We start from the raw sequence: 21,591 nt of genomic DNA, 5'->3' as shown, positions 1-21,591 counted from the left end.
CTTAAAATTGGCCTCATTACTTCAACGAGGCCCCTCGTATTTCTCCATTTTTTTTCAGTCCACCCTTTCCTGCTTGCCTCTACAAGGGTAATTGCGTCGAAGAAATGTTTGAAGCATACTGTCAGAAAGGTTATTGCATATAATTAAAGTTTAGATTTAATGTTGGGGGGGGGGGAGGCTAAGCGCTCTGTTAGCGGGACGGCTGGAGCCTGAATTCAAGCTGTACAGGGGCCTGTATTTTTGTTCCCTACTTTCAGCCCTGGTTTATTGTTTGCCTGGTCGTTCTGGTGATTAATGTGCTTCCCTGCTCTGTTCACATGTGCCAGCTGTTTCTGCACTTTGATACGTTTCACCTTGGTCCCTCCTGAGCTCCAGGAAGCTTTAAACTATTTTAGCCTAGGATTGGGCTGCGAGGATGGTGTTTTCCACAGTTCCTTGGTATAAAGAGCACAGTTTTGCTGGCTGTGAGCAGTGGCAAGTGAACCCGCTTCGTATGTCATTTGTCTTGAGAATGCATAAACTAGTTAGTGCTGAATTTGTGGCAAAGTGGGTTCGGTGGTTTTATAGATCTGGTTATTACAATTTTCAAGGTTTGTTTAATTAAACCCGACTTTAAAATAATTTCAGGATCATTAAATGTGTTTATGTCGTAGTGACTTCAGTCTGTTCATGAATAGGTTCTTGTAATCAAAGTTTTTACTGTACTGGTGGTGTAGTTTAAGGAAATTTTAATTCTGCTCATAGACATAATGCCATACTGTCCAGACGATGGTGAGAATGTGGTATCTTCAGTTAGACATTCTCCTCTGCTTACTGCCCAAAGTTCACGATATCAATACCCAGAACTGAATATGAGAACACAATGCAGATCTTCTTAACAAGGATGCATGAAAGGTGCTTACCGAAGGCCTTTTAATCAACGTATTCAGTTACTCAAACTGGCATTGCTAATTTAAATTTTAATTTGATTTTTAAAGATTTCATAGCATCATGCAGAGCAATTGAGTTCAGTGGAACTTCATGAATGACAAGGAAAACCTAAGCAGGTGGCAATTGCTCAGTAAAACATTACTGTTTGTATTGTATGCAGTAGTTAATCTGCTGAGCTCATCTTAAAACACCTGAGGCTCTGCAAAGATATTCATAAATCCTCAGGGAGGAGGAATTCGCAAACCCAAAATTGTAATAGCTATTTCTGTTACCATGTCTCCCTTCCCTGCTCTCTCCTCGTGTGGCAGTCCTTGGCTTGGCTGCTGAGACCAAGGTGCGTCCGATGGGACGTCTTCATCTCAGTCACATCGCAGAAGTGAGTCATCACAGGAGTGAGTCATTTCTTCCCTCGCACAGGTGGACTCAAAAAACCAGCGTGTCCCTCCAAACCCTTCTTGCAAATAAACTCAGCTGTTTTAGAGGCGACTGTTTCTTCACCTTAACTTGTGTCATGTAGTAAAAGCCGTGCGAAAGGGGATGGAGGCTCCTTTGTTACGTGCTCAAAGCGTGAGGAGGGCAGTACCAACATTGCGAAAGTGACAGAAAGAAATGAGACAACAGCTTTTAGGCAAAGCTAATGGGCGACAGAAGAATCACCTTGGTTGCTCACAAGACACATGCTTACGCTGCGCCGAAATGGCTTGAAAGCTCAACCTTTAAGCACCTGTGCTGTGCTCTCGTAGTTCTGCTTGACCTGGAGTCCCTCCAGCGTAACGTGGCAGAAATTGTCTGGGAGGGCACCTTGGTTTGCACTACGTCCTTCTTGTGTGCTCAGTGGTGCAGACTGTCCAGCGCTGCCTGTTCCGAGGTGTAACTGTAGGCTCAGGCTTCCAGGTGGGAGCTGGTGTTTCTAGAACATGCAGTTGGTTGGCAAAGAAGAGCACAACAGCACCAGATCTGCATCACGTTGGCGCTGATGTGTGTCAGTAGAATATTTTGCTCTTTTTGTCTTTGTCTGCAGCCTTTGTAAAGCAAAGGCTGTACAACCACCCAAACAGAATCCCTGGGTTTTGGGGTTTTTTTGGGGGGTGGCATAAAATTTAATCAAAAAAAAATAGAAAATAGAGAACAGTTTGGGTTTCACTGCTGAAATATGTACAAACTCATGCGCGTGCACGTGAGTTTGCACACACACAGACACACAAGTGAGTACACGTCTTGCACTCTAGGCATTTCTTCACTGATATTATCGATCAAGCATTTGGGAATGGCTCTCTTCATTCATGTGTCAGGTGAACCTGATGCCTGTTATCTCAGCTAGGAGACATCTCCTCTGTTTTAGGGTAGGATAGCACGGAATTTCCCCTGTTTGTGCTATTGCCCTTTTGCCTTCCAGTGCCTCCATAGCGTCGAGCATCACGATTCCCGTCCTGCACACGAGGCGCTTGCAGGAATGCATGAGTCTGTCCCAGGTTGTGCCAGTGCCAGTATTAGCGACAGCAGGGATGAGAGAAACGAAACATGGTTTCCTTTCCTTCCGAAGTCAAACTTGGGCAGAATCTCTGCCTAGTTTAAACCCCTGGGGACTCTGCATAGCTCTTTAGAAGTTAAAGCACCTGCTCATTATAATGAGGCCCTTTCAGAGCCAGATGCGTTACCATTTACTTTCTCTGATTTGACTTAGTGAACCCGCATTTCACTCCAGCTGGACAACATGTACCGGGCAAGTGGGACTTCTTGACAGCTCCTGGCAGGAGCCGCTTCAGCCCCACCACGATGACCAGGTTGACATGACCTCCAGCCAGGCTGGTGCAGAGCTGCGGGCAGGGGCGAGGGGGGAGGCAGGGGATGAGCTTTGCCATAAATGTCATCTTTGCTAGTTACAGTGTTCACCTCGTTTGAAAATACCGTGTTTCGCAGTAGCAGTGAATTCAAAAGTACTGTCTTTTTGTGGTCATTTAATCTTTCTCTGTTTTTTTTTGCCTTCGTTCTTTTAGAGTATTTGAAGAAGAAGCCACTCAGGAAGGAAGTGACCGAGGCCTACAAAAGACTGAAGAGCACCGTAGACAAATGTCTCTCCACGAGTGGCTACTCAGAAGTGAACCTCGGCAAACTCTTTACCTTCAGTATAGGAAGATCTGTGGGAGAGTCCAATAATGAAAGACAGTGATTGATTAAAAATGGAGGGAGATGAGAGGCTAGTTCCTTGTTTAGCAGTGATGATCTCTTAAGCAATACTCTATTCCAGTATGCACAATGGTGTTTCAATAATCTTGTCTCTTTGGAGGAGGAAAAACGGATGATGAAAATGGGATGTATGATTCACGTGGACATGAAGTATTCGAGGTGTTTTTATCTTCCAGTCTTTTCTTCCTTGAGAAGCCAGGGTTATTAAAATACGGAGTCGTTGATTTTTGCAATGTATTTTGTTGTGTATTTAGACCTATGAGGGGAAAAAAGGGGGTGGGGGAATTGCTGCTTTAATTGGATAATTCCCAGTGAGAGTTGCTGGAATGTAAGTGATCCTAGACTTTGCTCCAGGGTATTTAGTAGAGGTGCTCTCAGGAAGAGAGGTTAGTAGAGGTCTCAGTAGGAGCACTAATGTTTTGCCTTTTCACAGTTTTATCTTCTTCCTGATCATAAACATACCAATTAAAAACAATACTAAACCTAAATGCCTTTAAATATCCTAATACCTTCTGAACAGAGGTAGGGGCTTTACTTTCAAATTTATTAAAGCTAAAGAATGACTGAAACCTGGAGGTGCTAAAAATAGGGACCATCTTTTTATTATTAAGAGTCTTTCTGTGCGTCTTTAAGCATGTTATTTTTCCATGTTGGAAATTTCTTACACAGATGGAGAGACATGCACATGTACAAAGCCCATTTGGTACAGACACGGGACATAAATGTATTTCATTTCTTTCCATGCCAACTATTTGAAAGTAAGCAATCAACAGGGAAAAATATGTTTTGGATGGTGTTGTAACCAATAACGGGGGAAGGGAAAGAGGAGAATCATTGTTGCTGTTCTGTAATAATTACTGTATTGGAGGGTTTTAAGATTTTATAAACAAATTGTATTTTTCATTTACTTTTAATAAAATGCCAAGCAGTTATGACCAGAAAAGAGCATAAATTTTGGTACATGCTTTTGTACACAGAATATTGCTGTACTCATGTTCGTTGTTAAGTTTGCGATGTGATATTAATGTAAGGTTATAAAATTTTTCTTTTAAATCTTTAACAGTGTAAAATGTAAAGTTTTCTTAACACTTGGAAGAAAAAAAAAAATAAAGTTTTCTAGTAAAAGACCATTTGATTTGATCATGTATCTGACTGTTGAAAATACAGAATATGCGAGGTCATATTGCTCCGAACTTTTCCTGGTTTTACAGATGGGCTTGTGTGTCCGTTTAGGATGGCTGGCCGGTAACAAAGGGAGCTTAAAGAAAAAGTAAGAGCATCAGCATGAACGTGTTGGGTATGGAAGGGATACGTGTGTCTGTCTGTGTTAAGAGTACTTTATGCCATTCATTTGTCCCCAGGTGGCATCGGAAGATGCTGTGTGTCCGTATGGGTCATGGCTGTTCGAGTATGCCTAAATACACAGTTGTCTTCTGAGCAACTTTTGGGGCTAAATCCTTTAATTTTTACTCACGTTGAGTTGCAATACACGAGAAATTGCTCCTACTCGATCCCTGGGTTTGTGTTGGTGTTGTCCCACCCCTGGCGAGCTGTCACTCCTTCCCAACGTGTTTAGTTGGGTTATTGTAAAAGAGACTTTCATTTGGGGGCTTGCCCTGGAGAGAAGGTGTTGCTGCCTAGATGACACGTTGTTGATGTCGCAGCTCTTGGAAAGATCCTGGCTTCCTGTAATTTCACGCAGGTTTTTTTTAGATTTTTCCTGTCCAACCCAATTAGGATTATGAAGATATTACTGATATTAACCGGGTAGAATGCCTTAGGAAAGTGAAAAGTGTGACCTTCTCCTCCAAACGTTAGGTATACAAATAAAATGGATAGATATGGCATAACCTGACCCTGTGGCACTTGTATGTATCTGTATAATTACGGCTGAAGAGCCTGTTAATTTGCAAGTTTAGGGATGTTTAGATTAAATGAGAGTGTTGTGCAATGATTGTGCAGGGCGCAGCAGCAGACAGTAGTAGCCCTGCGAGGGGCTGTTCCCTCCCGCTTCCCGGCAGCGGCGGGGGACAAAATCCGGGAGCCCCCCCGCAACCCCAGCCAGCCGCAGTCCCGGGGTGGGGCGGGGGAGGGCGGGAATGGGAATCTGGGGCTTTTTCCCCGAATTGAGGCAATTTTTGATTCCTCTCAGCGGAGTTGGTCAGATCAGAGCTGAAGTCTTGGCAAGGAGTAAACTGGGTTTCCCCCCCCCCTCTCTCTAATACGCTCCGGGCACCGCGCCTCAGCTTGGCCCCGGAGAAAGGCTGGGGAAACGCAAAATCGTCGTTATAGCGTTTAATATTAAATGATATTAAATGGAGCTGGTAAATGCAGCGCTGGAATTAACTTGGGAAGGATTGAAGTTGGGAGGTTTGCGTTTTGAGACCGATCCGGCCCCGATCGCTTTCCCTTCCTTCCTCTCCTCTCGTCCCTCATTCCTGTCCCCCCCCCCTCACACCCCCCCTCCTCCTCCAAGGCTGTTAAAATTAAGGTTTGTGTTTATTTGTATTTATTTGCGCTTGGGGAAGCGGAGTGTTGATATACGGAGACGGTAGCCAGGTTTCGCTGATGACATATGTGATATGAAAAACACATCCCCCTCCGCAAACCCGTTTGTGGCTGTGCCAAAACCCCCTCCTTCCCCCCCCTCCCCCCCCCCCCCGTCAAAGGCACTTTCCCTAAGGCCGAACGGGAGCCCATCTTCCCTCTCGCGTCCTTCCCCGTCTTCCGCCGAGCACCTTTAAATGTGCCTTAATTGAATAGTTCTCCCGCACCCTCCTTATAGCAGTTTAATAGATTAACTCATCTGTGCCAGCTTCAAATTTCAGATTAAAATTCCTTCATCCCGAAGGCAGCATTATCAGGTTGTTGGAGGCTGTTTTCAAACCTTGGTTTTGAATAGCAGCGGCTCTGCATTAATTTAACCACTAAGCTAATAAGTAGGTTTCGTTTTGTTATGCTAAGCTTTATTGCTTTTCTTTTGATCAGAATGGTGTTGTTGAGCAAAGCAGCAGACAAGGCATTCTTTGATGAGGGAATTAGCGCTCTATTCTTCCTCTATTATTCATAGCACAGTGGAATATGTAAGTACCTGAGGGTGTCAAAGGAGAGCAGGCTCTATTGCAAAGTGTTCGCCTTGTTTCTCTCAATAGCTGACTATGAGATGATAAACCGCTTAATACACTGCACTAATTGGATGAGAGCAAAAAGAGATGGGAATTAAGGCACGGCGAAAGGAGAAAGTGCTACCAGCCTTCATTCACTCTTTCACCACTTTAACAGCACCAAAGGAGGCACAAGCTTTCTATAAGCAGACTAGGGGTTTTGTGCGGAGATAAAATGAACCTGTTAGTGGATTCAAGTAATACACTAATTATTGCACAGTATAAATACCACTACTGGTTTTATAACACGGAGGTAAACTTCTTTTGAGAAGGTTATAGGATTGCTTGGCAGCAGTATAGATCCTAATAAGGGACCAGAGTAATAACCCCCTGGATTAACAAAATTGCTGCTTGCAGAAGTATGATTCGGGCTTTTACGAAGATTTCAGCGGAATGAATAAAAAATGACTGAATGACATTTCTTAATGCGTAATGGCTCGATAATGATTCCCTTTTCTTTAAGGCAAAAATGTATATTTCAGGCTGCACCGTTAATAACGTCCAGGGAACAAGCCTTATTTTTCCCATAATTTTTTTTTTTTTTTTTTTTCGCGCCTATGGTGGTTTTAGCGCTCAAAAATACAGCTGGGGGGCGGGGGGATGTGCAACGCCGTGGGTGGAAGCGGGGAGCCGCGGGGAAAGGTCGCGGCGGGCTCCCACGGGCTTTGGCTGCTCCGGGCGGCGCTTCCCGGCCGGCGGCTCCCGGCCCCGTGGGGCGGCGGGAGGGGCCGGGCCGGGCCGGGCCCCCTTGGTGCGCTCAGGTGGCGGGGGGGGGTTCGGGTGGGGGGGTGGGGTGCGGGTTCTTCCCCTGTCCCCGGGCAGCCGTTGTGGAGCGATGCCGCGATTAGACCAAATCACCCCAGAATATCCCCCCCAACGCCCCAGGAACGCGCTCGGGCGGCCCGGCCCGCCCCAACGCCGGCGGCCCTCGGGGCTACCGGGGCTTAATCTGGGGGTTACCGGCGCCCACCGGGACCGGGGAAAGGGGGAGGGGAGCCGGGTTTGCTACTGCCCTCCGCGGGGTCGGGGCCTGGGCGGTGGGGGACAGCGAGCGCCGGACCTACGGGGGGGTTAATGCGTTTCTTCTCCCGCTCCCGTTGGGGAAGAGACAGACGGGAGAGCTACGCCGTCGTCCCCTCCCACCCCCCAAAAAAACAACACCAAAAAGCCACCAAAAAACCACCCCCAAACAAAAAACCAAAACAAACAAAAAAAAAAGGGGGAAAAAGAAAGGAAAGGGGAAAAAAAACCAAACCCGGCAGCTCATCCCGGGGAGAACGGGGAGGGGCAGAGACAAGGAACGGGCCTGGAGAAACTTTCCTGCCCCCCGGGAGGGATGCCGGGGTTGCGGGGGTGGGCAAGCCAGGCGCTCCCCCAAATCCTTGGGGATTTTTCTCTCCATCCCTGGCTTTCGGCAGCGGCGGAGCTGCCCCGTCCTCGCCCGGGGGTGCATGGGGTGGCTCCCTGCGGTGTGGGGTCGCCGGCACCGAGAGGCGACTCCGGCATCCTCCTCGGATGGAGGAGGGGAGAGGGGAACGGGACGCGACACGGTGCCCACGGCAGAGCGCGGGCGGGCACAGCCGTGGGTGCTCTCCCCCACCCCGGCCCCCGCGAGCTGCAAATTCCCTTGCAAACGGGGCCGCCGGCACCTCGCTCGCCCCGGGCTTTGGCAGTCGCTCTCGGCCAAGCCACCCGTGGCCCCCCCACGCTTCTTGGAAGGGAAGTGTCCACGGCGCCGGGGGGTGGCGGTGCGCAGCCCCCGGCCGCCCCGGCGGGGCTCAGCCCCCGGCCCCGGCCTCCCGCAGCGCTGCCCCGCAGCCCCCGCAAGGACCGGGCTTTTTTCTTCCGTTCCTTCTTTTTTTTTTTTTTTTTTTCTATTTTTTTTGTTGTTGTTGTTAAACATATATTTTTGTTTATTTTCTGAACGTGGCACTTCTCCACCGGATAGCAAGGAAAAGTGTTAACAATAACGACATTACACGAAAAAGTACTGTACCATTGCCTCTTGAGGGTTTCAGAAACCTCTACAGTTAATAAGTTAAATAAAGGGTTTGTACATAAATATTTGTCTAGGAACCCTATTATATCTACAACACAGTAAGAATCTACAGAATGACAAACTTTTACAACACTACACTGAGTGCAATTGTTTTATAACATTTCAAATATACAAAGCTCTGTTCTTTTTTATAACAATGGTATGTACAGAATCAATAATCACAGTTTAGTGACTTAAACAGTCCATATTCTAGCAGTGTATTTCCCTTTGGTTTGATATAAAAACCTTGGTTGGTGTAGTGATAAAGAATATAACAAGAAAAAGATATACCCTTTCCCTTAAGTGCACTGGTTATCTTACAGCATCAAATTTACTTGCAGTCTGCACTGGCAGCATCCTTGGTTAGTGTATGCAGCTTGCTGCATCGACATGTGAAATAGTTCTCCAGTGCTCCTAACAGACCAACTTAACAAACACCCTAGGATGTTATTTTAAGAAGATGTGGGTAGCTTTCCCCCCTCCCTTTTCTTTTCTTTCTGTTTTTTTTTTTTTCTTAATTACAATTCTATTTGTTTCTTCTTCTTTTTTTTTTTTTCTTGCCAGATAAACAGAAGGAAAAATATTTAGTGTACGTAACGCTAATATATAATAACTTTATTAGGGCTTTTTTTTTTTTTCTTTCTTTCTCTTTTTTCCCCTCTTAGTGCCCAGAGAGGAAATGAAAATGTCGTACATTTCAGAAATGTACCAGCCAAGGAGTTACTTATTCAAGGAGCTTGCAAGTGTCGGTTCACTCGTGTGAGGGCTGATGCGAAAGGCGCCCGCTGTCTCCAAGTTCCTAACTCGAGAACCTACCCCAGTCTCAGCTGCTGGTCCTTTTTTTTAATTATTATTATTTTAATTTTTATTATTATTTTTTAATTATTATTATTTTTTTTTTCCCCGTTTGGTCTTGATTCGTGCTGTCTGAGGTGACCTTGATCCGTGTATTCACCCTCCTCTTTTCTCCCTCTCTCTTTCCTCTCTCCCCACCCCCTAAAAAAAAAAAAAACCAAAAACCAAACCAAAAACCAACCCCGAATCCACCCCACCCCGACCCCCGCGGCCGGCAGCCGTGCCTTAGCACACCTCTTTCCCCGTGCTGTTCCCGGGGAGGATGTTGAGCTGGGTGAGCTGGGCGGCGTGTTCCTTGGCCTTCAGCCGCAGGGCGGCGATGCTGGATGCCCGCCGGTCGGCGGCGGCGCTGGCCGGCTCCCCCAGACCCGCCGAACCCACCGCCCCCTCGGCGGCCGGCGCCGGCTGCCGCAGCAGGGCGGCGGCGCTGGAGGCGCTGCCCAGGGGGGACATGGTGGAAAAGAGCCTGCAAGGGAAGCAAGAGAAGGGCCGTCACCGCCGCGCCGGGGCACGCCGGCTCCGCCCGCACCCACTCGCCCCCTTCCCCGCCGGGCGGTGGTGACGGGGGGTGGAGGGAGGAAACTCGCTGGGAAAAAACAAAAAAAAAAAAAAGAAGAAGAAAAAACAAACCAACCCGACGCTGGAAGGCGAAAGGGGTTTTTTTTGAAAAAATAATAATAATTAAAAAAAAAAAAAAAGGGGGAAAAAAGAAAACCGCCGAGGCCGATTCCCCCGGGCTGCTGCTGTCGGGGCGGCGGATGCCGTGGGTGCAGGCGGCAGGAGCGGCTGCCTGTTCCCGGGGCGGGGGGGGATGTTCTCCCCAGGAAGCGCTGGAAAAATAAGGGAACCCCCCGGTCCTACGGAGGCTGCGCTCCCCCCGTCCCTTAACCAGGCCTCTGCCTCCGCCGCCGGCCCCGGCGAGCCGGGCCCCGCGCCCCGCTACGGGCCCCGACGGGGCGGCCCCGGGAGCAGCCTCCGCCGCCCGGGGCTTCCCCCGCTTTGGCCGCGGACGCTCAGCGTGGGAGCGCGCAAGGCCGGAGCGCGGCGCCCGCGGAAGCTCGCCCTGACAGGAGCCTCTCGCAGCTGCTCAAACCCACTCACGCCCACGGCTAAAAAATCCACCCGTGGCAGACCCCATGGGTCGCGCCCGGCATGTCACGACTTCAGCTCATCCCGGACCGCCGGATACCAGCGACCCCCCTCCCCGAGCAAAGCAGAAGCCACGCGTGCACTCAGGGCAACCCACGCCTGTTTTGTTTCTGCGTGGGGACACCAATTTTTGCCGGCCTGCCCCGAGGGGACGCTGCTCCGCCCTTGCTCCCCGCGGGGATGCCCGGGCTTCCCGCAAACGCCGCCGCCGCCCACGGTGCCCGCGGACCGGCCGCCCCCACGGGGGACCCGCCGGCCACGCGGCAGTGGGGGGGGGGGGGGGGGGGAGGAATGGAGGAGGGGGGCGTGAGAGCCCCCTTCGCCCAATGAGAGGCCGGGAACGGCAACACGTGACCCGCGCGGCGCCCAATCGGGCGCCGGCGGCCGGCGCTCCCGGTTCGAACTGTGGGGCGGCCCGCGCGAGACGGGTCCCGCGTGGGGACGCGCCGTTATGCGGGCGGCGCCAGGCGGCCGCACGGGCGACGGCGGCGTCCCCGAGGCGGCTGTCCCCACCACCCACACCCTTTCCCTTCCCCCCGCCCCGCCGGTCCCCCGCGCGGCGCCGGTTCTCGCGTGGGCGGGTGGTACCTGCCGAAGGCGGGGCTGATGAAGGCGGGGTGGCGGAACACGGCGGCGCCCAGGAAGGTGCCGAGGCCGAGGGGGGTCCCGGCGGGGGGCAGGGCCGCGGAGCCGGGGGGCGGCGGCGGCAGGCTGGGGAAGGCGGCGGCCGCGGCGGCAGCGGCGGCGGCGGTCCAGGCGGAGTCTAGAGCTGGGTGGTGAGGAGGGAAAGGACTAGCATCAAGGTATGGACTGAGGGGGTGAGTTGCTGACAGGGGACCAGGGAAAGGCAAACCTGGGGGGTGTGTCTGAGCCCCAGCCTTTTCCCTCTTCCGCCACTTAGCCCTACGGTTCTGGAACCATACCTGAAAGCCAAAAGAAAAAAAAACAAAAAACAAAAAACAAGGGTTTTAATAACGCCGGCCGGCGGCCTCGGCGGGGCGAGCCCCGCGGGAGCCACGCACCGCCCCGACGGCTGCCGGGGACCACGCGTGTCAGCGCCGCGCTGCAGCCCCGGGAGGTGCCGACCCACCCCACGGGCTCGCAGCCGCCTTGCGGTGCCCCCCTCCCCCCCCGGCCTCGCCCGGGGCTCCCGGGGGGGCCCCAGTGGTTTAACATCCCCCACCCCGCCCGTCTGCCGGCCGGTCGGGGCTGCGGGCAGCTGCCGGGGCGGAGGGCGCTTGGCAGCAGCGCTCTCGCTGCGCTGGAACAGCGGGAAAACGATTTCCCGGTGGGACGAAGCGGGTTTTTTTTTATTCCGCACGCACACCCACACGGGGAGCTCCGCAGCTTTTGTTTTTTTCGCCGAAGGGAATATTTACAAATTATTTCGTTTGGGGAACAGGGAGGTCTTTTGTTTTTTCACCCCCCCTCCTTGAGATTTAGAGCGAGGGGGAAAAAAAAAATCGTGATTTCACTGACGTCTGAAACGAAAAAATAATTTGCGAGGCAACCGAAGCAGCAAATAGACGTTCCCAGGCTGCCCTTTTAAGATCTATTTTACGAAAGTTAGTTAGGACGCCGCCGCATTGCTGTCCCTTTTCCCCTCCCCCGAAGGAAAAATCGTGAACTAACATGGGCTTAAAACAGGAAAGAGGTAGAGGACAACAATAAAATTCCGCATTTCAAAGGAAAATAAAATATTCGCTTAATAACCAAGTGCGAGGCATCACATGCACCCACGGAGAGAGACTTTGAGAGGGACACGCGTTTGTCAATTTTTTCGGGCCGGTGTGGGCTGAGTTTCCCCTGTCAGGGTCGGCTTTGTAAGCCCAGCGTGAAATCCCTTCTCTCCGGGAATCGGGAAACGCGGCAGCGCTGCGGGTCTCTCCGGACAGTTGTAAAGCGAGAATTGATCTCCACGCGCGCTCATCTGGGTACCCACGCAAGAAGAGGCATCGCGTTCGCGGGGAAGCCAACAGCCTGGCACGAAGGGAGCGTCTCTCCCAGCTAAAACTCAATTAGCAAGCTGTCCTCGCTGCAATTCCCCCTTATTGAATTAATAAGTCTGAGTACACCCAAAGGTAAACGAAGGGACTCTCATAATTCATATTCCCTTAATTACATCTTCTCCCGTGAATAGAGGAGAGAGAAAGGGGGTGTCTTTCTTTTTTAAAAGTTATTTAACTTTCCCACGACTTGTTCCCCTGAGCTGAAAATACTGATTTGCTGTCACATCTCTGTTTGACAATGGAGAAATGTGTCAACAGAAAGGAGGGGACAAATCTCATCATTAGCCCCTCTAATGCAAGAAGCTGTTGTGTATTAAATGAGCCATATGGAATTTATTATGCTTTATCAGCGCCCGATTTTAACTGTAAAGTGATTTGCTCAGCTTCAAACCCAGAGACATCTGTTTTCTGTTGGCAATCAGGGCATCCCAATGTTTATCGTCTCTTTGGTTATGAGACCCGGGTTGGGAAATGCACTCTGGTATGGGGCGGCAAACACCTTTAATAGCATTGCACTCACTCGCTATTAGATCAATGCAGGCTTATTGCTATCAAAAATGGGAAATCAAATAGCATTAGCCAGCTCCTTGTGCAGGCGGAGAGGAAATCAAACAACATTTCGCCTTCAAATGGCCCTGTTTGTTCTAGCACTAAGTGGGCTTTTATGAAGCCCGATTGGAGATTTGATGGCGGCCAAATACCCGGCTTGCGGCCGAGCGGGTCTCGCTAACAACCGGAGCCCCGTGGGGCTTTTAATCACACAGGGTTTCGCCAGCCGACGGCTCGGCCCTGCCGGGGCCAGGGAGGGCCGGGGACACCCCCTCGCCCCCCTCTCCCCGGGCGCCCCCCGAGGGACGCTCCGCTCACGGCCCCGGTCCCGCCGCCGCCGCCACTCACCTGCACTCGGGCTTCGGTCAGATCGAGCCTCATGGCCAGCTCCTCCCTGGGGGAGACACACACGCCGCCGTCAGCCCGGGGCACCGGCCGCCCCCCAGCCCGCGGCTCTGCGCCCCCACCCCCGAACGGGCCCGAAATCCCGGTGCCCCGGGGGAAGCGGGGCCGGCGGGACACCGCTTGCCCGCTGCCCTCAGCCCGGCTCCGGGTCGCCGAGCCGGCCCGGCCGCCCGACAGGACTCCCGAGCCTTAGCACCTCTCTCCCCGCCGCTCCCCAAATTCAGCCGGTCCCCGCCGCAACGGCGACGCAGGGGGGCGGCAGCTGAGCCGCCACACACCGCTGTTCGCATTGCCGCAATTAAGGCAAATCGGAAACCATTAAGGCGTTAGAAAACCGCTCATCAGCTCCGTACCCAAAAGAGGAGCGTTTCCCAGCTTAGCCGGGGCCCCGCCGCCGCCGGGCATGGGAAGCCCCGGAGCAAAAGCCAAAGCCGTAAAAACACCGACCAAAAAAAAGAGCGGTATTTTAATACACCACCCCCCACGAACAGCCGCTCCCGCGGCCGGCCCCGAGGTGAGTCCCACGGACGATGTGCAGCATCGGGGCGGGGGGGATGGGGGACACAAAACGCCCCCGCGGCCCCCTCTCCGGGAAAACAAACGAGAAACCGGGGGGAGTCTCGCCGATCGAAAAGTACGGGCTTTGGAGTCTCAACCCTCCTCCGGGCTACGGGGGGGGGGGGGGGGGGGTACTTTCAGGCAGCGCGGGAGCGGGCCGGTGGCTCCGCTTCGCTCCCCGCCCGCTTCCCGCGGAGCAGCCGCCGGCCAGACCCGCGCCGCGCGGCTCCCGTTTTCATCGGTAAAATGCCTCCGAAAGCGCCGGTAGAGCCGGGCCGGGCCCCGCCGGGCCCCTCGGGGGCAGCTCTGGGCAGCGAGAGGCCCCGACGTGCCGGGCCGGTATTTTTAGGCAGCGGCGCTTTGATGTCAGCCCCTGCCGGGGCTTCCCCGGGCCGGGCCGGGGTCCAGCCCCACGGGGAGCGCGTAACCGATCCCGGCGGCGGCCGAAGCGAGGGGGGAGGAGGGCAGCGGGTAAAAATAGCGCCCCGGCGGCTGCCTCCAGGCGAGCCTGCCCGGCGCTGGCTGCCCTGGGTCCCCCCCGGGAACCCGGACCTGCTCCCCCGTCCCCTCCCAACCCGAGGGTGCCCGGGGCTGGAGTCACCCGGTTTGGAGACGAGGTGCAGCAGACCGCGGCCCCGTCCCGTCCCACCACGGGGTTCGCCCGCTCCGCGCTCCGCCGGGGCTCCGGCGCCGGTACCTGGTGAAGACGTCGGGGTAGTGGGTTTTCTGGAAGGCCCTCTCCAGCTCCTCCAGCTGGTAGCTGGTGAAGGTGGTGCGGTAGCGGCGCTGCTTCCTCTTGAGCAGCCCCTCCTCGGAGTCGCTGCCGGCCGAGAGGCAGACGCTCTCCTCACCGTCCTTGCCCTCGCCGTCCTCGGGGTGCAGCAGCAGCTCCTCTTTGGGGGACAGATCCCCGCCCTCCGCCCCGGGGGCCGCAGCGGCGCCCCGGCGGGTTTCCTTCAGCAGCCCCCCGCCGTCCTCTCCCAGCAGCTCCTCCTCCTCGTCATCCTCCAGCTCCTCTTCCTCCTCGTCCTCCTCCTCCAGCATCTCTTCGTCCTCCTCCTCTTCTTCCTCCTCGGCGGTCGGGGCGGCGGGGCCCGGCCGTTCCTCGACGTGCGCGGCGGGGCTGCCCAGCTCGTCCCGGGCGGGCGGAGGCGCCGCGAAGGGCGCGTTTTCGCGGTAGCTCTTGCTGCGGCTGATGCTGACCTGGGGGGCCTGGCTGATCTTCAGCGTGTCCCACGGGGCGGCAGCAGGCACGGGGCCGGCGCCCCCCTCCGGCCGGCCCTCCGGCCGGTCCCCCCGCGGCCCCGCCGCCCCCGGCGGCAGCAGCCGGCCCCCGCCCGGCCCGTAGAGCCGGCGCAGTTTGGGGGGCAGGTGCAGCTCGGCCGGCTCGAAGGGGGGGCTGCCCTTGGGGGACCCTGCGCCGGGAGGGGGGTATAAGGAGGCGGCCGCAGCGGTCGGACAGGAGTTGGGGGAGAGGGGTGCGGAGGGAAGAGAGAAGGGGGGGAGGGGAAGAGAAAGAGAGACACGGTCAGTGGGATCAGCGCGAAGAGCGCAGGGCAAGACCCACCCCTGCAGTTTTCCACCCCACACCGAGATAAGACCCCTCTTACTTCCCCCATACCCTCAGACCGGCCCCGGCCCCCACCGCGGCTCCCGGCCTGGGCAGAAATTCTACCCCGCCGCAGAGCCCGGCTGGGCGCCCCGCTCAGCGGCAGGACAGGCTCTGGGGAATTGGACAGCCCCCGGCAGCGGCCACCGCCGGGCCCCGTCCCGCACGGCGGGGCAGCGCTGGCCCCGATGACTCTGCCCGAGGGGCGGCCGGGGCTCGTCCGCTTTTTTTTTTTTTTTTTTTAATTGAATTTTATTTTTGTGCTCCTCCCTCCTATCGTCTCCTCTCCCCTCACCTCCCCCCCAAGTTTCCTTTTGGTTTTGGAGGAAAGAAAACCCACCGGGCTGTGAACACCGGGGAAACGGGGGAAAGCGGGAGGGAGGCCGTCCCTGAGAGTTACCCCGCCGGGCTCCCCGCGGCCCCGGAGGGGCTGATCCCAACTTCGGGCCGGGGGCGGCGGCTGCCAGCGCCCCGTTATTCCCTCCCTGTCCGCTGCCAGGCGCGGCCCCTGGCTCCCTCGCCGGGATCCGTTACAGGTTTAGGGCGAACGGACGAGCCTTTTCCCGCACGGATCGCGGCTCTCACCGAATTATTTTAGCTTAAAACAATTACGCACATATCGAAAGCAAGAGCAGCCCACGGCGGCGGTACCCGACCTGCACGGAATTAACCCGACTGAATTTCGGGCACGGCTCTGGCCGCGCTCCCCGGCAGCGCGGCAGCCGCTAACGAGCCGGGTAACGGGATAACGGCGGCGGCTCCGAGGCGGCGCCTGGCCGGGGTCGGGCGGGAAGCGGGGTTCCGGGGCCGAGCGGCAGGAGCTGCCCGGGGATCGGCGGGGCGGGAAGGAGTCGGGGGAGCAGCCAGCCTTGCCCTGCCCGACGCCGAGGAAAGGGAGCGGGGGCGAGCGGGACGGGGTGGCGGCGGCAGGGCTTACCTTGCGCGGCCTTGTCGGTGTCGGGGCGGGCGGCGATGGCGGGCAGGCTGGGCGCGGCGCCCAGCAGCCGCACCTTGCAGGGGCTGCGGCGGCCCAGGATGCTGTCGATGCAGTAGGAGGACAGCAAAGTTGGCGATTTACTTTTGCACTCGGGGCGCTCGGCGCAGCTCTCCTCCGGGTAGGGGCCGCTCATGGCGGCGGCGGCGGGGCCGTGCCGTGGGGCCGGGGCGGGCTGCGGCGGAGGCCCCCGCGGCGCTGCCCTGTGGCCGCCGGGACACCCGTCACGGGGGGAGTGAGCGGCGGCCGCGGCGCTCTTGAGTCCCCTCGGCTCCACGTGCGGGCAGCCGCCCCCTGATTGGCTGCCGGCGGAGGCCGGGCGGACGCCGACGAGACGGCGCCCGGCAAACCCCGGATCGGACCCGCCCGGATCGGCGCCCGCCCCGAGGCGCCGCGCCGCGCTCCACAACGCCCCACCCGCCACGCCCCGTCCACGCCCCGCCACGCCCCGCCCTGCCACGGCCCGCTCGGGGGAGCCGTCGGGGGGCGGCCGGGGTGGGCGGTGGCGGAGCCCCCGCGGCAGGCCTCGCCCCGTTCTTTCCCCCGACGGCAGCCCCGCTCCCCGCTCGGCTCGGCCCTAACCCCGGGCGGGCCCCGCCGGGGGGAGAGATCCGCGCCGTGTTTTCCCCCCGGCACCTCCCCCCGGAGCTGCGCGGCGCAGCCGCCGGTGTTTGAAAATAGCGGGGTCCGCGCTCGGGGCTCCGGCCGTGACACGCAGCCGGGCGGCGGCGGCGGCGGGGCCCGGCCGCGGCGGGAGTCGGGGGCAGCGTCCCCGGCGCAGCGGGAGCGCAGCCCGGCGCGGCGCTGGCTGGCATCTCCCCTCCCGCCCCGACCGCCCGCGCCTTGCCCCGCACGCACATCTCCTCTCCGCAGGCCTCTTCCACGCCGCTTCGGGGCGGGAAGACCTCTGAGGGTTGTTGGTTTTCTTTTATCCCCCCTCCTTCTCCTCCCCCGTTCAGCGGCGACACCCCGGGCGAGCTCAGGCTCGCCCCTTGGGCAGTTCGGGATCAGATTCGATCGGCACCTTACAGCCGCCGGCGTGTCCCCTGCTCGCATGTGCGCCCCGCACTCCCGCAAGCGCGGGCACGTCGGAGAGGCCGCTCTCGGCAACCCCCAATAACCCGCCCGCTCGCTCGGTTGATTCCCTCGTTGAGCCCCATTTCCCCCCCTCTCCCCCCGCACAGCAATTCCCGTGCGGATCTCGCGTCTCGTAGCTGCTTAACCAGCGCGAATTAAGAGACAAGAGAAGCAAGTGCCTGTGTGTGTCCGTGCGGGCGTGGGCACCACGCACACTCCCAGGCTTTGTCGTTGTGTGTCCGTACATGCCGTGCAGGGACAAGCGCTACTCCCAGAGCCGTCCCCTCCCTGCGAGCGGGCCCCCGCAGGGCTTCTGCCCGTCGTTCCTCCCCCCTCGTTTCCCCCGACCCCGATGCCGGCGGGGAGCGCCCCGACGTGCGCTTCCCGGCGGGGTGGCCACAGCCGGGCCCGGCTTCGCAGTGTGCGGGGGACGGAAAGCTGCCGTTTGCCGTCAGCTCTCGGGAGCTTTTGCCATCCCCGGCTCGAGTGCAAACCAACTCAGTAACTAGAAAAAACCCCCAACCCCAAGAAACAAACCAGGAAACACACGAAACAAAACAAAACAAACAAAAAAAACAAAAGAAGGAAAGGAAGACCCACAGGCACCCTCGGGGAAGCTCGGCGCGCAGAGGAGCTGCCGCCTCTTGCTCTCTCCTCGGCCGTGCCGGTGGCTCCGCCGGGGTTTTCCCGCCGGGGTTTTTGCCCGGGCGAAGCTGCGCGGAGCCACGGGCGGGCCGGGCCGGGCCGGGCGCTCCCTCTGGAGGGAAGGCCGGCCCGCATCTGCCTTCCCGGTACCTTGCCGGGTGCCGGCCGAGCCGCCGCCGGAGAGCCGCGGCACCGCGCTTGGCGGAGCAGGTACGGGTAGGGCTGCCGTGCCGCCTGCCCGGCTACCCGAGGGCTCAGGGGCACAGGTGGAAGTCGGAGGGGACGGAGGACCCTCGGCGCGGCAGTTGCGAGGGCTCCGGCAGCGCCGAAACCCGCCGTCTGCCGCCGGCGGTGCGACCTGGGGCGGCGGCGGGCGGGTGCCGGGGGCTGTAGGGGAGGCACTGAGCGCAGGGAGCCCTGCCGCGGCCTTTCGGCCTTCTGCAGCTTGTTTTCACTCTCTCCCCACCCCGTTCCCTCGCCCCTCTGTGCCCGGGCCGGGCCGGGGGGGTTCCGCCGGCCCCGCTGCCCCGCGGCCCGGCACCCCCTGCCCGGGGAGAGCGGCCCCGGCCGGCCAGGGGCGCGGGGAGGAAGGGCGGCAGTCCCGCTCGCAGGCGAGGATGCTTCGCGGTGCGAGCTCGCCTCTGCCAAGTCACTTTGTTGTTTTATTTATTTTTTTAAACAAACTTTCATTCATTTATGGTCTCTCCCTCTCCTTTTTTTTTTTTTTTTTTTTTCTTTCCCTTCCCCCTGCAACCTGCTAATTTAACACTGGAGCGCGTTATTGCAGTGTTAGGGGGAGAGAACGAGAGAGCGAAAACAACAATACTGCAATGATCCAAATGATACAGTAGAATTACAGCAATTATAGTTCTGCTCGGAGAAGAAAACCTTGCTGAGCTCAGCCAAACAAACTGATGCCTTGTACGGATAACAAGCCCGGGGACTGACAGCCGGTGCTGAGAGAGGCAGGAGGGCACAAACGGAAATATTTGCCTCTTTTCACTCCAGCCAGCCCAGATTAACACCCTCGGCTACCGCTGCCCGAACGATATTCGCTCCGGCTCCGCGCACCCGAGGGCTCCGCGGTGGGTTTCACTCCGGGGACCGGCCTCCGCGACCCTCCGCACCCACCAGCGCCCGGCTCCGCTCCGGCCCCGGGGAGCGGGACGGCGGGGGAGCGCGGGCGGGCCGGTAACGGCGTTGCCGTCCTGGCCGGGGACTGCCGGCGACCGGCCACCTGGGCCAGCTGCCCTCCCTGCAAACCGCCGCTTCCCACAGCAGGAGCGGGGTCGGGGGCGGGGGGGGGGACACGACACCTGCGCCCAGGGACCACCCCCCGGCCCGGTCAAGGCTGCCCCTCGCCATCTTCCCGCCCGACGGCTGCCCGCGGCGGTTCCCGCAGAAGCGCATCCCCTTCTGCCGGGCCTGCCCCACGCTCCGGCGGCACCGGGCCTCTGTTTCCAGTGGGGTTTGAGGTTTTATTCCTCCCCCCACCCCGCCTTTTATCTTCCTTTCTCGTTATACACCGCCCCATCGTCCGAGCCGCTTCCCCCCGCAGAAACCATCCTTGTGAGGAGACATGGCTGCGAAATGGCAGTTCTCTGTCACGCTTGGGGAAAGGTGTTTGATCTTAACGGCGGAGATAGGGCTAAGATCGGTTTCAGCCGAAGCGGTTGAAAACGTTCAGAATCGGTTCAAGGCTCAGTGCGAGACTGTTTTAACCTTGCAGGGAACAGTGGCTGTCTTGGCTGGAGAGGAGGTCGCCTCTCTGCGGCTGCCACCACGGGCACAAGTTTGTCGCCGACCGAGCAAACGACAGCTTGAAGTCCGTGAGCAGTTTGGGCCCATCCCGTGCCCGGTGCCTCCCGCAGCCCACGTTGCCGCTGCTGAAGTCGGGGACCCCTCCGGTGGGTTCTCTCTCCCTGCGAGCCCCGCTCAGGGGTGGAGCCGCCGCGGCAGGCGCAGCCCATAGCCAGGCTTTAACACAAGATGGGTTCCCCCCCGCCCCCGCCTTTCCAATGGAGAAGAAAACGATGACAACTACTTAAAATCTTCCAGTGCTTGATTTATCACCATTTACCTTATGGGGGAAAAAAATGTGCAGGAGCTGTAGGGAGGGAGGTACAGAAACCGCGTTTCCTCTACCTGTCTTCTCGGGTTTCTCGGTGGTTTCCTCCCCCTTTCCTCGACGTGCTGGGCGCCCTGGCCCCAGCCTGCTCCTGGCTCTGCGCTGGAGAAGCCACAGTCCGGGGCCAGCGGACGAACAGCAGAGCCTGAAGCTCCACACGCCCGGGCGTGCCGGAGGATTAAACACAGACCCTCGGTCTTCTACAGATGCGATTTAGTTGCAGTGTCGTCCCCCCCCCCCCGTCCCCCCGTCCCCCCGTCCCCCCCCCCCCGCAATGTTCACTGTTACGGTCCTGTGCGCAAAAGCACTAGACGTGGGCATGGGGGCGGCGAGATGCCCCTTCTCCCGTGGTACCGGGCAGCGGAGAAACACCTGGTGCCGTTTAGATGTCGTGAACCGGCACACGACTCCCCCCGCGAGCCTCATGGCAGCGTTGTCTCAACTCATATTTAAGATATATTTTTCACCTTTATGGAGAATGCTGTTCCAAAACCTCTTCTGGGTGCAGCCCTGACTATGCACAGTTCAGCCCTGAGCCTGAAAATGGGCAGAGGACTGTCCTTGATTGCACCACCAGAACTAGCATAGAAGCAGCCTTGCTCGCTTCTTCTGCAAGGGTCTTGTTTATCACTTAAAAAAAAAAAATAAATTGGCTAACAGACAGTAACAGACTAACAGACAGTAATGAGGGACCACAGCACAGCTGCATGCTCCCAACAGCCACAGTCAGACAGCTGGGGGAGAACCAGCATCTCTGTGTGTCCCCTGGAGCTCTGCCAAGTCACTGGTCACCTGAATACATCTCTGAGTTCCGTGGCTTAACCACCTTCTCATTTAAGGCAGGATAAATATTATCCCCTTATTGCAGACTGCTAATTTAAATGTCGAATAATCTATACCCAGTAGCGATCACTGGGGCACCGCACCAAAATTGCTTTGCAGGGTGGTGTTGGACTTAAGCACCTTTGAATTCACACCCAAGAGAAAAACTCGTTTTGCAAGTATTGCTTTTTCAGGACCCTCATCAGCCTTTTTCTTTGGTTCCTGGGACCTGTGCCTCTGGACGTGAGGCTGCAGCACCTGCAGCGCCTGCTCCAGGGGTGAACGGAGGGATACCACCCGCCTCCCTCACCCCCCAGGCAAGCGGGCAGGAGGTCAGCTGCGGTGTGTGTAGCCACATCCTCACTTCACAGGTACCTGGACTGCCCGGGCTCAGTTTGGCTCGGCCACAGCGGCTCACAGTGCCGCTGCTTTTCCGTCTCTGAAGCAGTCCTAGCTTTTGTTGCTCGCTTTG

General features: G+C 57.3%; 2 protein-coding genes across 4 annotated transcripts in view; one reads left to right on the top strand and one right to left on the bottom strand.

The window, feature by feature from the left end:
* Positions 1-4,238, top strand: part of POLA1 (DNA polymerase alpha 1, catalytic subunit) — a 205,437-nt gene extending 201,199 nt beyond the window's left edge. For all 3 annotated transcript variants that reach the window (XM_074144632.1, XM_074144623.1, XM_074144615.1), the window contains exon 37: positions 2,928-4,238. In XM_074144632.1, the coding sequence (XP_074000733.1) occupies positions 2,928-3,100 (173 nt within the window). In that variant the 3' untranslated portion in view covers positions 3,101-4,238. The remainder of the gene's footprint in view (positions 1-2,927) is intronic.
* A 5,161-nt stretch (positions 4,239-9,399) lies between these two features.
* Positions 9,400-16,583, bottom strand: ARX (aristaless related homeobox). The gene is made up of 5 exons (XM_074153030.1): positions 16,391-16,583; positions 14,542-15,259; positions 13,230-13,275; positions 10,912-11,246; positions 9,400-9,640 (listed from the first exon to the last, which is right to left on the bottom strand). The coding sequence occupies exons 1-5, from the start codon at positions 16,581-16,583 to the stop codon at positions 9,400-9,402; spliced, it is 1,533 nt and encodes a 510-aa protein (XP_074009131.1).
* Positions 16,584-21,591: the final 5,008 nt, after the last annotated feature.

This window comes from Numenius arquata, chromosome 1 (assembly GCF_964106895.1).
Source record: "Numenius arquata chromosome 1, bNumArq3.hap1.1, whole genome shotgun sequence".
NCBI classification, from domain to species: Eukaryota; Metazoa; Chordata; class Aves; order Charadriiformes; family Scolopacidae; genus Numenius; species Numenius arquata.
Note: the sequence above shows the minus strand (reverse complement) of the source record. Positions and strands in the feature narration are given on the sequence as shown.

Bases quoted from the DNA above. Each gene is read 5' to 3' on its own strand.
- ARX (XM_074153030.1), bottom strand. From the start codon at position 16,583: ATGAGCGGCCCCTACCCGGAGGAGAGCTGCGCCGAGCGCCCCGAGTGC. The intron at 11,247-13,229 runs GTGAGTGGCGGC...TTTGGCTTTCAG, and splicing joins TGACCGAAGCCCGAGTGCAG to GTATGGTTCCAGAACCGTAG. The intron at 9,641-10,911 runs GTACCACCCGCC...CTTCCCTTGCAG, and splicing joins ATCAGCCCCGCCTTCGGCAG to GCTCTTTTCCACCATGTCCC.